Source organism: Cryphonectria parasitica, assembly GCF_011745365.1.
Source record: "Cryphonectria parasitica EP155 unplaced genomic scaffold M406scaffold_7, whole genome shotgun sequence".
Classification (NCBI taxonomy): Eukaryota; Fungi; Ascomycota; class Sordariomycetes; order Diaporthales; family Cryphonectriaceae; genus Cryphonectria; species Cryphonectria parasitica.
Genome location: NW_024468915.1, coordinates 2923656 through 2940704, shown reverse-complemented (window position 1 = coordinate 2940704; position 17049 = coordinate 2923656). Strand labels below are relative to the sequence as shown.

The 17049-nt window shown below is 34.1% G+C and overlaps 1 protein-coding gene across 1 annotated transcript; it reads right to left on the bottom strand.

The window, feature by feature from the left end:
* Positions 1 to 10720: 10720 nt before the first annotated feature.
* On the bottom strand, positions 10721 to 10891 carry M406DRAFT_263687 (uncharacterized protein; the record flags this gene model as incomplete). Its single annotated transcript, XM_040917608.1, has 1 exon — positions 10721 to 10891. A coding segment is annotated over one exon (171 nt), but the record flags the coding sequence as incomplete, so codon positions are not given.
* Positions 10892 to 17049: the final 6158 nt, after the last annotated feature.

Below are 17049 nucleotides of genomic sequence, written 5' to 3'. Positions count from 1 at the left end.
AGTAGAATCTTGTATTGAGAAACGAGCTAAATCCATTCAGTTTTAAGATTCTTCCTCTGTTTTTGATAACAATTCTTCAGTAAATAATATGAATAATATAGATCTGAATAGGATAAGGAAAGAGCTATTAGATAATATTTATAGATATTCTGGTAATGAGAATAATATATAAAAGTAAGGAGTTTCTATAGATTGCAGTGTTTCTTTAGCGCTTTGTATTTTTCATATATTATATTCCAATATACTGCAATTTTTGAATAATGAAAATAGCTTTAGAGCTAGTTAATATGCTTTATACTAAGTGCTTTGAAATTTTTAAGTAGATTTATAGTATTCTATAGCGAGTAATAGCAGATAATACTTTGTTCTTTCTTTTCTAGCAAAATATATGAAATGAAATAGAAAAGATGAAAAGAAAACATATTTTGCGAATAAAAAGGAAATATAAATAAAAAGAAATTAATCTCTCTTATAAGCTAGGAATGCTGATTTAGTTGGGATTAGTATAAATATTCTACTTTTATCTGCTTTCTTCTATTCTTGCTTCTTTTTTTCTGCTGCTTATATAAAATGTTTACTATTACCAATTCCATTTCCATCTTTAGCATTATTATCCGCTTCAGTTGTGTAATGAGCACTGCAGCAATCCGGAGATTCCTAAGTATACGAAGGGGTTTATGCTAACAAGAGCGGTATCAAAGTGTCAAGTCCTTGAATACGGAACCATACAAGTCTTAATAAGCGATGCAAGTGTTCACTGCCTTTGGGGCTATCAGAGTAGAGAGTAATCTGATACTTAGATTGACAACTGAAGAGCTATGTACTGAATCTATCTAATGGTAATGAACGTATTCTTATATATCCAGCTCTTTAGTATGAATATGTTGGATAGCAATATATCCAAGTTATTCTGTTAGCTCTGGATAGCACATATCCGAAGCTATTCTTCCTGATTGGTCGTGCCTATAACCCTAACCCTGGATTATGTAATCAATGCTTTGTTAGGATGTTGAGTCCTTGACATCTGGTCCCTGTTACTCGTGATCTGTTCTGTGATCTGCATGTTGGATGGGTTATAACATCATCTCTCTTCTATCAATCGTTGTCCCCAACGATCTTCTGTAAGTATTCTGGCAAGTCTCCGTATTCGTGATCTTGCCTTCCTAATCGAGATGTCGAACAGAATCAACAAATCTCGTTCTCGTGCTGAGAAGACTAAACAAAAGGATTCTCTTTTTTCCTTAGTTCTTCAAAACGCTATCACTATGCCTTCTTGTTCCTTCTATGAGGGTTGTGATATTCAATCTTGTTAGGTTTTCATCGAGGATTCCTCTCGCTGCGCTGAATGTGTCCGCCTGGGTTGCTCTCGGTGCGATGTTCAAGGGTTGAGCGCAGCGGAAATTCGTTGGATAGGCGTTCAACACTAACGCCTGGAGGATCAACTCGAGAGTGCTGAGGAGCGGCTGCGCGATGCTGCTGCGGAGGTAGGACGTTTGCGTAAGCAGAAGCGTCTGTGGTTTGAGAGGATGATGAAAGCTATTTGTCGAGGCCTTTCCAGTGTGGAGGAGTTGGAACGTGAGGAGGCTGAGGAGGAGCGGGCTCGCGTTGCTGCTGGGGTTCGTTCTGTGGTTGCAGAGGAATCTGCTGTAGTTGCTGGAGATCCTTCTTTTGAGGGTTTTGACTGGAATTCCGTGGACGTGGGGAATGCAGTAGTGGATTGGTTGGATTTCCTGGAGGGCGAGGTCTCTGAGGCCCCTGGATCTCGGTTCGGAGCGGAGCGATCGTTTTAGATACTGGTTTCCTTTCTTTTCCAATACTCAGCTACCTTTTCCTGAGCATTTTTAACATTTTTCCGCAGTTCCCAAGAATTTTCGCTTGCTGAATAACCTTTCCATTTGATAAGATATTCTCTTATATTGTCTGTGCTTCTATGCCTAAGGATTTTCTCTACTTCATACTCTGATTCATTGTTTTCCACTTCTACTGTATTGTCTATTAGTATTTCCTGTGCTGCTGATTCCAGCAGTGAAATGTGAAAAACCGGGTATATCCTCATCCTATGAGATAATGCTAACTCATAGTTAACTAAGGAAATCTGTTGCAAGATTTTGAATGATCCCAACTTCTTGTAATCGAGTTTATCGCTGGATCTGGTTGTTTTGATGTTTTTTCGAAGTAGGTAAACCTTATCTTCCTTCTGTAGGATTGATTCCTCAATCCTCTTAGAGTTTGCATACTGCATCATTCGTTCTTAAACGAATTGTAGTTCTAATCGGAATTCCTTCTGAACTTTCTTAATCTTCTTAACCCTTTTATCCGCAGCTTCTACATCTGCTCCTAGCAGTACTTCGTAGTAAGCTATTAGATTATATCCATAAAATACGAAGAATAATAATTTCTTCGTTATACTTATATTCGCACTATTATAAGCAAACTATACAAGAAGCAACAGATCAATCCAGTTGTTCTATTTCTAATTGATATAGTATTATAAATACTATTCAACAATTTGATTTATTCTTTCCATCTATTCATCTGTTTATAGATAAAATGCTGTGAATATTCTATAGTATGTTCCGAGTTATTTCATGAGCAAAGTTCAAAACTTCGAGTTGAACTTTCTATCTCTATTAAAGATCACTTCTTCTAGCATATTATGGTTAGCAATGATTGTTCTGAGGAATGCATATGCAAGTTCTTCTGCTATACTGCTTTCCTTATAAAGGAGAAAGTAAGCATACTTGCTTAGTTTGCAAACTACTACTAGAATGCTATCATATTATACTTTAGTTAAAAGTTCTCGTAAGAAAGATAGCTTGATAATAAAGTTTAGACTAATAAATTGCTAAACAGTTGTAGATATTAGTAAGAAGTACAGTAGTTCATAAAGCTTATATCTTTCTGCCTTGTTCTTCTTGCAGCTATTGCATTATTATAGAATATTCTCAATTCTTTTCTTAAGATCTGATAGATTCCAGTATCTTTTGATATATTTATAGATTGCTCTAACTCTCTAATATCTGTATACTGATGCACTATATACATTCTTAATATAATTGTTTTATTCTTCCAGAATCATTGATTCTGGATCCCTTTCCGAGAATCCAATCCTGAGAGCAGCATTCAGTTCTCTATATGCATTAACGAGATTTCCCAACTCATCTTGAGCGAAGATATTCTGTATATCCAAGGAATCTGCATTTCAATAGTCTGATCTTCTGCTAAGAGCATCTGCTCATTCGTTCTCCAAGCCTTTGCAGTGCACAATCTTGAAATCGAACTATAAGAGGAATTCTGCCTATCTAACTTATTGCTTATTCAAAACCTTAGTTGTTATAAATATAATTAGATTCTTATAATCTGAGTAAACTATAATCGGATGCTATATACTAATGAAGTAGTATTGCTACTCCTCAAAAGCTTTCATTATTGCTATAAATTCCTAATTAGGGATTCCATAGTTGATTTCCGAGCTATTCAACTTCTTTGAGAAATTGCTCACAATTCTTAAATATCCTTAATCATCTTGCTAGCTAAGTTATTCTTCAAGTGCATATCCTAATACATCAATCTCAACTTCAAAGAGTTTATAGGAATCTGCTTTATACAGAACTAGTTCTGAAATAACATGCCTAATAATCTCATCAAAAGCTTCTTATGCTTTGAAGATTCATTCAAAGAGTTGATCCCTTTTGGTAAGATTCGTAAGAAAATATACAATCCAGCTATAGTTCTTAATAAACTGCCTGTAGAAGTTAATATATCCGAGGAAAAACCTAACATCTCTAACATTCCTAGGAATTAGCCAGTTCCTAATAGCTTTCACCTTATCTTTCTGTAGCTTAATGCATCCCAGCTTGATCGTGAATCCGAGATAATCAACTTTTTGTATATAAAAATAGCTCTTAGCAGGTTCTACAAGAAGTTTTGCATCTTAGAGTATCTGCAATACTATTTCCACATATTTCTTGTATTCTTTCAATATCTAAGAGTAAATAAGGATATTGTTGAGATAAACAATAACGAACTGATTCAGATACTTGCATAGAATGTAATTGATTATTTCCTGGAATAATGCTAGAGCATTCGTTAAACTAAAGAGCATAACTAAATATTCGTAGTATTCATAGCATATTCTGAAAGCAGTTTTCCATTTTTCTTCTTTCTTTACTCTGATCAGATTATAAGCTCCTTTCAGATCCAGAACTATGAACCACTATACTCCTTGCAACCTATCTCATAATTCCTTGATAAGTAGCAACAGATATCAGTTTTTGATTGTAATATCATTAAGTTGCCTGTAATCAACGCATAGCTTGAGCTTGCCGTTTTTCTTAGATATAAACAGAATAGGATATCCTGCTGGTAATTGCAATGATCATATATATCCTTTCTTAAGATTCTCATCGAGATACTCCCAAAGTGCTTCTAGCCATGCCTTATCTAGTCCATAGATAGGAAAGAACTTGAGCTGTTTTCCCTCTTATAGCGGAATCTCGTAATTATATAGGCTGTATTCTAGCAACCCTGTATCCAATTCTTCCTGAAATAGTTTTTTAAACTTGTAGTATTCTTATAGTATATTTGCAAGTATTAGTTCTAATCCATATACTATTTCTGCTATCTGAAGAAACAGTAAATACTGTTAAGCATGCTTCTTTTCATTCATTGCTTTTGGTAACGTTTTTGAGAGCTTTGGACGTTTGCTCCGGGCCGGAGCGGTTGCTCAAGAGCCTGGTTTCGAGGTTTTTCCTGTATAGGTCCACAATCCACATTCTGAAGCTTTTCCTTATCGCTCCGAAGCAAACCGACTTGCTGAGAGCCTCGCTTCCGTTATTTTGCTAACCTGTTAGCACTCTAGCACTATTTGAGTTCGCCTATCACTAGATTCTTCTCCTTAAGCTGCCAGCCCTGCTAACTTGAAAGTATATATAAAATCATCTGAAGCTTCTTTTCCCGAGTATTCTTCAATAACTAGCTTCGATCCTGCATCGTTAATTGCAATTATCTCTCTGAATACAGCTTGTTCCCATGAGATCTAGCTAATAGTCCAATCGATTCGAGAATTATGCTCTTTAAGCTATAGAAGCTCTATAATCAGCTCATACTGCGCTGTATCCGTAATATCAAAAGAAGCCCTAATTACATATTCTTGGATCAAAACAAATAAATGATCAGTCTTCTTATTGATTACTTCTTGATTATATGCAACAGATTATCCTTTCACAGTGCTGAAAGTATATAAGCACTTCTTTCATTTCCATTATAGTTATACCTGATTGATAATATATGGAGATATAAAGTTTCCCTAAGCGCTGCTATTCAATAGTACGCTATACTTGTATTCTTGAATGTATATGTCGAACTTGATATGAGCATAATCTATTCTAGAAGCTTCACATAGGAACTGTTCCAGTCTGATCATCTGCAATTCCTTTACAAGCAATCCTATTCTTTTGGGTTTATCAAAGACTGCTTGTTCTTCTAAGCTTGCTTTGCTGCTTCTTAAGCAAGCTTCTTAGCTTGCTTTTACCTGTATCATCATTATTCCTGGTTTTTCTTCTATTAATACTAGTTGCAAACTTTGTTATTAATATAAATCGTACAGAGCATCATCTTGCACTGCTACCACTCTATCTTTTTATCTATGCATTGCATGGAGCAATCATCTGATAGCCCGATATATGTATTGTAGTATTGCTTGTTGAGAACTTCCCTGAAACGGAATTTCTATTCTTCAATAGCTTAAAGAATTTGTTCTGATTCTCTAATAGGGAACCATTCGTATTATATCTTATCCGAAAAATGCGTTCTGCAGCTATAATAAGTATAGAAGATTCAAGCTAGTTCGTAATGTAGATTGTAAAGTGGATTAATCCGAGGATTCTCATCTTCTTATACCTCGATATTCTGCAAGGGGATGCAAGTAAAGAGCTCTTCTAATCCTATCCCATAAACGAGATATTCAATCCATATTGTTTCCTTATTCCATCCAATACCAAAGGGAAATCTTTCTATAGATTTCTTGGATTTATTATTCACGGGAGACTCTAATGAACCGTTGAATTGCTTATTCTAGCTTGATCTTTCTATTGCCTGAGAAATGTTTTCGATATTATTTAAATACTCATACCAATAACCAAGAGAGTACTATTCCTTGTTCATATCCCTAGTTATAGTGCTTAGCATAGATGATAAGGAATGATGAAGAGTGTTATTGCTAAGCCCTTCTTTCAACACCTGAATGCTCTGTTCCACAATATTAGAGCAATCCGAGTTGCTACTCATGGGAGTGCTGAGCGTGCATTCTCATCCTGCTATTGCTATTTATCTGTAGCGCCTAGGTTTCTGAGGAAACCATTCTGAATCTTCCTTACTCGAGAGATATATTAAGCAGTTATCATCATAGCAGAATGTTCAGCTGAGACTTCCATAATCAACAGAATCCGATACTTACTCCAAGGGAGTGTTTTTGCTCAGTTGATTAGGTTCCTGTTGTCAAGCAACATTCATCTAGCATTCTTTCTGAACTAGTTGCTATTTGTTCTTCCAGAATTGATAGCAGTTGCATGCAATGTATCCTTGTTTGTTGCAGTTGTAGCAAGTAATGCTATTCCTCTTGCTATACTGCCTGTTAGCTGCATCGAGTTCTATGGAACCAGCGTATGTAGTGCTGCTCTAGACTGTACTGCTATATCGACTGCTATTCTTGTTTTAGAGTTTCTTGCTCATATTAGCTGGAAATCTCCAAGTCTGGCTTCCTCCCTTCTTGAACTTCTTCACCCATCGTTCATACAAACAGTTGTTAATGCGGATAGCTTGATTAGAGAACGTCGCGAAGTTCTCCAGCTAATCCTGCTTAGAGATTTCATTCTTAACATCATCCTTAAATCCCTTATAATAGTATTCCATAAGATTTTTATCTTCCTACGGAAGTTTTGCTAAGAGCTGCTTGAATCTGATTATATAAACAGAAGCTAACTTAGTCTGTTTGAGATCCATAAGCTGCTGAGCTGTAGTACATTCTTCGTTAGGATTACCAAAGATTTCTTTGAAAGCCTTTTCGAAGCTCTTAAAAGAATCGAATATATTCTTAGTATTCTGGATACGTGCGTTAGAATTATTCTGATGCTCCAAGTGGTTGCATAAAGAAGGCTTGTATCAGATAAGAGCATCCTTTTCGAAACGAATCCCTGCAAGAATAACTTTCTCAGATTCCTTGATAAACTAAGTCTCGTGATGCAGAAAATACGCCCTGCAGTAGGTGAGGAATCCATGCAGCATCTTTTGGTTGCTATCATACATAGCAAGCTTGTTCATCTTGTATGCCTTTTCAGCGCCACTGGTGGTTGCAGAGGTGGACTGCGCCTGCTGAGCCTGTTGGGCTAGCTGAGCCTGTTGGGCTAGCTGAGCCTGTTGGTTGGCGATAGTAGCGCTCTGAGCCTGCTGTTGTTCGCGCAGATCCTGGATACGCTGGATGAGCTGGTATACCTGATTAACCAGTTCTTTCTGAGTAGAAGCGCGCAAGAACGAAGAGATTCCTGGAGAAGCCATCGTATTCCGTATTGCTCAAGGAGTAACACTGAACCGTTCTTAAACAAGAGTTGTCAAAATGTAATGAGCACTGCAGCAATCCGGAGATTCCTAAGTATACGAAGGGGTTTATGCTAACAAGAGCAGTATCAAAGTATCAAGTTCTTGAATACGGAACCGTACAAGTCTTAATAAGCGATGCAAGTGTTCACTGCCTTTGGAGCTATCAGAGTAGAGAGTAATCTGATACTTAGATTAACAACTGAAGAGCTATATACTGAATCTATCTAATGGTAATGAACGTGTTCTTATATATCCAGCTCTTCAGTATGGATATGTTGGATAGCAACATATCCAAGTTATCCTGTTAGCTCTGGATAGCACATATCCGAAGCTATCCTTCCTGATTGGTCGTGCCCATAACCCTAACCCTGGGTTATGTAATCAATGCTTTGTCAGGATGTTGAGTCCTTAACACCTGGTCCCTGTTACTCGTGACCTGTTCTGTGACCTGCATGTTGGATGAGTCATAACAAGTTGCTAGATTAATAATCTCTAAATCAGAACTAGTTTAGCTAAGCATAGAGTTATACTCAATAATATCTGAAATCCAGAATATAGCATTATTGCTTAAATCTGCTTTCTAAACTTCGAGAATATTATTATCTGATTTCTCTTGCTAGAAAGCTCTTATTGAATCCAGCTTTTCTGCTAATAGTTAGCTAGATTAAAGCTTGATATCTTCTTTCCAAAGTATAAGCATCTTGGATTCTCAAATACTATTCATATTCTGTATAAACTTTTTGAGATTAATAGCTGAATATATGCTTTTTAGCAAAACTTCATTTATAGTTTTAAGCTTATAAGTATATTTGTTTAAAATCTAAGCAATTAGATATAAATCCTTCTACTTATAAGAAATCTTAATATTATATAAGTAGCTTATTTTCTAAATGTGATTATAGATAAGTATAAGATTTCCGATATTTAGTTAAGATTTTTATATCAGATTCTGCATTTAATTTTTAGCTGCAATCTTTTGATAATATATCTGGATAGCTTTAATTGCTTTCTATATATTATTTTTCTTAGCTATAATCATTCTTAACTGTATTTCAAATACTTTCTAAGAGGATTAGTTTTCAGTTCATATAAGAACTCTTTATATTAGGATTTCAGTTTCAATTAGAATAAGCAGCTTCCAATCGAAAATCAAATAGAAAGAGCTATATTTATATAACTAGCAGATTATAATTCTTTCAGCAAAAAGTGCAAGTTTCAAGTACTGCTTTCATCTCCAGAATTGAGTATTAGCTAGCTTAGCAAGAGTATTTGCTAAGAAAAGATAACTAGCTTCTATTTATTCTTAAGCATAAGAATTATAATTAGAGATCTGAATAAGCAGAATTTTAAGAGCTTTAATAGTTTTAATCATCTTAGCTTTATTTTCTGATTCTTTATTAATAGTAATTTTGAGAGAATATTCGAATACAAGAATGATTTCTTCTAAAATGAACTTTTTCATTTCCGCAGCTATAGCTTTTTTAAGAAGTTTTACAAGTATATAGCTAATTAGATTATAGCAAGCCTTTATAAGATATTTATAACTGCTATTCTCAGCTATATATTGAATATTAATGCTGATTCTTGTAAAGAGTTGATTTGAAAGAATTGGAATTACTCCTTTCTTCTATATCTTTAAATCGAACTTTATACACTTTTTGCAATCTGAGATAGCATTAGCTACATCTATTCAGAGATCTCTCCAGTAGTAGAATTGCTTAATATAAGCTACTATAGAATCTCGATCTCGATATTCAAACTTAGTATAATATTCTCTAATGATTTAGCAACAAAGATCAGAATCATCTACTATTCATTAGCATAGAAGTTTTATACTAGCACAGCGCTACAAAGCCTGATTAAGTATTTAATGCTTTAATGCTTTTATTATAAAGTTCTTACAATTTCTCTTAAAGAGTTTTAATAAAATGATTCTGTAGCATAAGAACTTTGTATACTATTTCAACTATTCTATTTACTAAAGAATTAGATTTAGTAGTAATACTAGATTAGCTTTATCTAAATTTATGCTATTAAGCTAAGCATTATATCAGTTCTCAATATTGCTATCTTTGTTTTCCTTAAATAGCATTAAATATAGAAATTGAAAAAAAGTATTAGCTATAGAATTCTTTGATTCAGGAATATATTTAATAATGAAATTAAATATCTTAATTACTGCTATTCATCTGTTTAGAAAAGCATTAGATATATTATTTATTTCTTTATTGAATTAGTTTATCAGAATATAAGCATTAGTTTCCAGAATGAAATAGCAATTATAGAAATGCTGCTAAAGAGATTATAAGATATAGAGAATAGCGCAATATTTCTTCTTAGTAGCATTATACTTCTGTACTGCAACTATTCAGATTTTGCTAATAAAATATGCTAGCTTTCATTTATTCTCTACTATCTGCATTAATACAGCATTTCAGCTTAATAAGCTTATATCTATTATAAGAATAATCTTTCTAGTATTAATGCTATAATTAATTGAAATAATAACTAAATAAGATGTAAGTATTCGAATAAGTATAATAATAGCTTCTTTTTATTTCTTCTTCTATCTCTATACAATACTTTTCTTAAGAAGATTGTAGAATAGTTAAATAATAATTGCAAAGTTTTAAATCCAAGCTATATAATAAATGATTAGTTTGATAAAAGAGCGGATGTTTTTAATATTCTTGCATTCTATTTAAGCTAAAAGCTTTTCCATCTTTCTGTTCTGAGATTATTGTTTGCTAAAACTAATAATATAACTAACTATATTGATTTTTACTTGGTATTATTCTGATTTGAATGCTGAGATTGTAGCTTTAGCTAGCTCTGTATTTATAAGAATCTTATTAAGATTTCTGATATGCTTAGCAATGTATCTATATACTCTGGAAAAGCTTGGAATCTCTTTATTTCTATAGATTATTATAGAATTACAAATAGAAATATTATTAAGAAAAAGCTAGTATATATAAAGAATAAGATTATATAAAAGCTTAATTATTATTCTTATAAACTGAGCAACAGAGTTAGTAGTATTCTGAAATAGAATATATATTCTGAATAAGCTTAAGAGCATTGAAAAGATTATTATATCTCTGCTATTAAGATGCAATTATACTTAATTATACTTAGAAAAGAAATCAAGTAATAAAAGAATCTTGTATATAGCAAACTTCTCTGAGAATTCATCTGAGGCAGACAGTATAAAGGCATTCTTGAAGCTGTGCTTATTATATTTTTGAGCATTATTAATCAAGCATAAGCTATTATTCTTTTTGATAATAAGAAATCAGTTGTTTCTATATAATGTATAGCTTTTCTTAATAATCTTCTGCTTGATATATTATTTTAGAAGCTTTATTAGCTTTAGCTTAAGAGCATTGGAAATTGAAATATACTTTGCTTGAAAGATCTTATAGAATATAGTTCTGATTTTTTGCAAGGAAGCTACTTTCTTAATAATCTTTCTAATCTTAGTAAAGTTTTATGCAAGAGCTTTGATTCTGTTTTTCAATATATATTTGAATATTTCCTTCTTAGCTTCAGAAAACTCTTTATAGTTTTTCTCTTGCATAGCAGCTTACTGGTTAGGTTTCAGGTGCTGATTAGGATTCAGATTGCTGAACTTGAGTTTAATTTATTCATTATACTTGGTAAGCTTTGTGAATTGCTAAGCTTATTTTATCTTCTTAATCTTAGTAAGCTTTTATCCGATTGTTCCTTTTAGTACTGAATTATTAAGCTGGGAATTATTAATTAGCTTAATCTTCTTGTTTTTGAGCTTGTAAAGAATATTAATCAAGCTTAAGATATCTTTTCTTTCCTTCTTCACATAATATAGCTAGCATGAATAATGCTGGCTGCTATGCATTTCATATAAGCAAGATTCTCGGGTTGCTCCTTTCTTATTCATTATAAAGCAATCCTTCTTCAATTTCCTTCTCATTAGTTCTATTATTAACTTGTTTACAATAGCTGCAATATCTTGTTCAGATATGAATATCACAGCTATATCTCTCTTCTTTAATAATACTTACTCTGGAACAATTTTTCCGCTGATAGCTCTGCATTCCTTAGAGTAGCTGCTAGCATTCAGTTTTTTGATATAGTTCTATATAAACTCTTCTCTTTAAGGAGTTTCTAACTGCTGATTATAGTAACTAGTTGTACTCCTCCAAAAGCAAAGCTTATATAGAGAAATCCAGGAATAGAGTGATTAAAGGAAAGCTTGGTTTGCATTACAAACAGTATTTCTAATAGTATAGAATAATTTAATAATATTAATCTATTGTTAATGATATAGAATATTATCTGTTTAGAGAAGCTGCTACAGAAAATATTGGTTTCAAGAATTCTAATAAGTGCTATATCTGATTCATTGTATATATATAAGATAATATTCGATATTAGCATATAAGATAAGCGTATGCTTGAATACAGAGAGAGAGCTATCAAGCTTATTTTAGTATTTATATTCAGCATTGCTTATATAGATTCATTCTCTTTACTTCTCAGCTGCAGAGAGATGTATGCTACTGGAGCAATGCTCCTATCTCGGATGCTGCTGAGAGTAGTTATGAAAGCTGTTATAGAAGGAAATGAGGATTTGTTGAAAGCTTGAATTATATTAATAGTAAGCTTAATATAGCTAGATTTAGCAACAAGAAATAAAGCTTGAACTATAGATAGTTGAGCTAGTCTTGAAAAGTATTTAGTAATATTCCGAGTATTGATAATCTGATTATTAATAAGCTTTTCAAGCTAGGAAAGCATTGAGATTCCGGATTTATACTGCAATAAATTAGCTGATTTAGCAATATCTATCTTGTACAGATCTGAGCTAGTTTGATTATTGAGATTAATAACTTTTCAAGCTTTAAAGCTAACTTCTTGAAGACTGTAAATCAGATAAGCTTCTTATTCTGATAATATAATTGTTATCTTCTAGCCTGAGATTTTCAATGAGTGATCTAGAAACTGATTCAGGAGCTTGTTACTAATAGCTTGAACTATTAGCTCTCTGTTTAGACTGTTAGATTGTTTGTTGAATTTCTCTAGTTCAATATTTCCGAAATATATAGAAACTTCAATAGTTCTTATACTTGCATCTCTTTCAATCTTACTATTATTATATTCAGCCTTTCTAATACAGCGCTTCTTTGCTTTATCTGCATTTATCTGAGCTTAAATGTCAGGGCCGATTGTGCCAGCAAGGCTCAGAGCCAGCTAAGCCAGCTGGATTACGGATGACTAAGCAATATGCGGCTATAAAGCGGCTTTCTAGCCACATCAGCACTGCTGAGCAGAACTTAGCTCCTTAGGCCTCAATGTTATTCTGGTTGTATACCCCTGAAAGAGAGAAAGACTTCGCTACATTGCTTTTGCAACCTTTCCACCTGACAGTTTGAGGCCTAGCCCTTTTAAAGGAAGCAATCCGGCGAGGCTTTCTATCTTTTTTTTTCTTTCCTAGGAGCAGCGCTAATACTGAGCAGAAGCAGAGCAAACGATCAGACTACTATTCTTTTCGAACCTTCGAGCCTTTGACCTTCGAGCTTTTAACCTTCGAGCCTTTGATCTTCGAGCCTTCGATTTTCGAGCTTTCGAGCCTTGAATACAGCGAGCAAGCAGTACTAAGCAAGCAGTATGCAAGCAGCATGCAAGAAGCATTCAGAAGAGATTTAGAGCATTCGAGTTGCTAAGCTAGAGCATACAGCAAGCAAGCAGTATCAAGCAAGCAGTATGCAAGCAGCATGCAAGAAGCATTCAGAAGAGATTCAGAGCATTCGAGTTGCTAAGCTAGAGCAAACAGCAAGCAAGTAGTATGCAAGCAGCATGCAAGAAGCATTCAGAAGAGATTCAGAGCATTCGAGTTGCTAAGCTAAAGCAAATAGCAAGCAAGCAGTATGCAAGCAGTATGCAAGAAGCATTCAGAAGAGATTTAGAGCATTCGAGTTGCTAAGCTAAAGCATATAGTAAGCAAGCAGTATCGAATAAGCAGTATGCAAGCAGCATGCAAGAAGTATTCAGAAGAGATTCAGAGCATTCAAGTTGCTAAGCTAGAGCAAACAGCAAGCAAGCAGTATGCAAGCAGTATGCAAGAAGTATTCAGAAGAGATTCAGAGTATTCGAGTTGCTAAGCTAAAGCAAACAGCAACAAGCAAGCAGTATACAAGCAGCATGCGAGAAGCATTCAGAAGAGATTCAGAGCATTCGAGTTGCTAAGCTAGAACAAAGTATATTCTTCGCTATTCAAGCAAAAGAGCAGAGTAAGCAAGCAGTAGATCTGAGTATCTTCTGTTTTCGAGAGTATATTCTTTGCTATTCAAGCAAGAGAGCAGAGTAAGCAAGCAGTAGATCTGAATATCTTCTGTTTTCGAGAGTATATTCTTTGCTATTTGAGCGAGAGAGCAGAGTAAGCAAGCAGTAGATCTGAGTATCTTCTGTTTTCGAGAGTATATTCTTTGCTATTCAAGCAAGAAAGCAGAGTAAGCAAGCAGTAGATCTAAGTATTTTCTGTTTTCGAGAGTATGCTCTTCATTATTTGAGCGAGAGTACAGAGCTGAAGCAGAATATCTACTTAGCAACTAAAATTGCTTAAGTATTAGATTGCAAACTAATTATTCTTCTGCATCTAGCAATAGAGCGAAGTATAATAATAGCTTCAGAGTTGCTAAAGAGTAATTTTCAAAATGGAAAGCTATAATTATCCGTTATAGCTGCAGAAATGCTATTCTGAATGCTGAGCTTCTTAGCTGCAAACTAAGTTCCTAGTGAAAAGCTTGCAATCTATATCAAATAGCTTTAAGTTCTGAAGAATGCTTGGATAAAGCGCTGAAGGAGCAGCAATTGAGCAGCGTATATAATGCAGGTATTGCACTTGGAAGATTTATATCTGGAATGTGATTAAAAAGAGATTTTTTTTTTTATAAGCTTCGGGGATGAAGCCAGAAGAGAAGAAGGGAGATGGTTGAGAGGCTTTGAGAAGCCTTGAGAGGCCTGAGGCACTGAGAGATCTTGAGAAGCCTTGAGAGGCCTGAGGCACTGAGAGATCTTGAGAGACCTTGAGTGGCTTAGAAGCCTGAGGCACTGAGAGATCTTGAGAAGCCTTGAGAGGCCTGAGGCACTGAGAGATCTTGAGAGGCTTTGAGAAACCTAAGGCACTGAGAGATCTTGAGAAGCCTTGAGAGGCCTGAAGCACTGAGAGACCTTGAGAGGCCTTAAGAAGCCTGAAGCACTGAGAGATCTTGAGAGGCCTTAAGAAACCTGAGGCACTGAGAGATCTTGAGAGGCCTTGAGAGGCCTGAGGCACTGAGAGACCTTGAGAAGCCTTGAGAAGCCTGAGGCACTGAGAGATCTTGAGAGGCTTTGAGAAACCTGAGGCACTGAGGGATCTTGAGAAGCTTTGAGAAGCCTGAAGCACTGAGAGATCTTAAGAGCCTGAAGCATTGAGAAGGCGTAGGAGCAGCTAGGAAGCAGCGAAAGCCTGGAAGCAACGGAAGCTTGGGAGCAACGGAAGCTTGGGAGCAACGGAAGCCTGGAAGCAACGAAAGCTCGGAAGCCTCAAAGGCCTTAAGAACAAGGCCTGATAAGAGGGGATAATCTGTTAGGGCCGATTGTGCCAGCAAGGCTCAGAGCCAGCTAAGCCAGCTGGATTACGAATGACTAAGCAATATGCGGCTATAAAGCGGCTTTCTAGCCACATCAGCACTGCTAAGCAAAACTTAGCTCCTTAAGCTTCAATGTTATTCTAATTGTATACTTCTGAAAGAGAGAAAAACCTCGCCACATTGCCTTTGCAACCTTTCCACCTAACATTAAATAAGCTTAATATCTATAGCATTGATGCTGAGAAGCTTTAATAAATACAGTTCAGCTTAAGCTGAAGTAAGATATAACTTTCCTACTTGAATCTTACTAGCATTGCTGAGAATCTCAATATTATTAGTTCTGTATTGATTATTGCATTTGAGAACAGCATTGATCTCTTTCCATAGTATCTTATTCTTAGCTATTTCAGAGTTTTCATACTATTTCTCATTCTCTTGAATCAGGCTAATATATCAAAAGATCTAAGGATTCTCAATACTCTTTAGCTGCTAATTCTTATAGAAACTAAGAATCAGATGAATTATATTGTTTTTGGGATTATCTCAAGCGGATATAATCTAGCTATATAATACTAGTTTTGATCTAGAGTTCAGAAACTCTAAGCGATTGCTAAGATACTATTCTAGCTTTGCTAATACTGGAGTATAGCAAATGCTACAATTCATAATAATATGGAGTTCTATATATTCATAAGCTTTATAGAACTTCGATTTATAGCTGTAGTATCTGTACAGAGTTTCGTTCTTCTTCAGGATTTTATTAATCTTTGCTTGCTATGCTTTAGAGTACTGCTTTCTCTCGTTCTCCAAACTTGTATAAATAATATCTATTTGCAAGGAATTTGCATTTCTCTAGAAAGGATTTCTTGCAGAAATAGTTTGGGAATACTTGATTAGTTATAAGATTTTCTATAAAGCTTTGATTTGATTATATAAAACATTCTGTATTTATTTAAGAGTATTAGTTTATAGCTTTAAGGATTTTGCTATTATAATTTAATTAATGTAGAGTTACTTCATTATTAAAGCTAACTAGTTGTATTCTTAGTTGCTTTTTTAAGCAGATTTAGCTTTTAAGATCTGCTTAATTGGTTCAGGCTAAGCTTGCTAATTATAAGTTAATTATTGAAGCAGTTGATAATATAATAGCTCTATTGCTTATTCTAACGGATTTATCGATTAACTAGAAGCATTATATATTGAATATAGAATAGAAATAAGCTGTATTTAGTTAAGAACTAGCTGAGATAAAAGTATAGAAGAATCTTGGAATTGAGCTTATTAATAAAGTTAAAGATTAGTAATACCGGAGATAAGTTAATCTTGAGTTTCCTTCTGAAATGCTTTACAATGAACTTCTAATAGCTTTTTCATAAGATAAGGCTACTTCTTATTGCTAATGCTTTCAGCAATAATATTATAATTAGCTTAGAAGCGCTTAATTCAGATTAAAGAAAGCTTCATTCATACTTTTGCTACAGATTGATTATCTCTGATTTTAAAATAAGTAAGAGCATTATTATAATCTATAATAAATAATCAGAAGCTAGCAGTATTAGTAATGAAATGGTTATTAATAATATTTAAGCGCTTCTGCTTAGGAGTATATGTCTGAAGATGGTTTTAAGAGCAATAAATAATCAATAATTGCTTCTTTTATTTATTCCAAGTTTTAGTATTTATAGTAAATCTCTTTACTTCTCTAGCAATAATTATATTTATATAGAAGCTTTTTATAAAGTTGAATACTTGAATATTATTAATTTCTTTAATTTAATACTATTAATTGAATTGCTTTAGCTATAAGAAGACTTTCATACAGACAAATAATATCAATCCA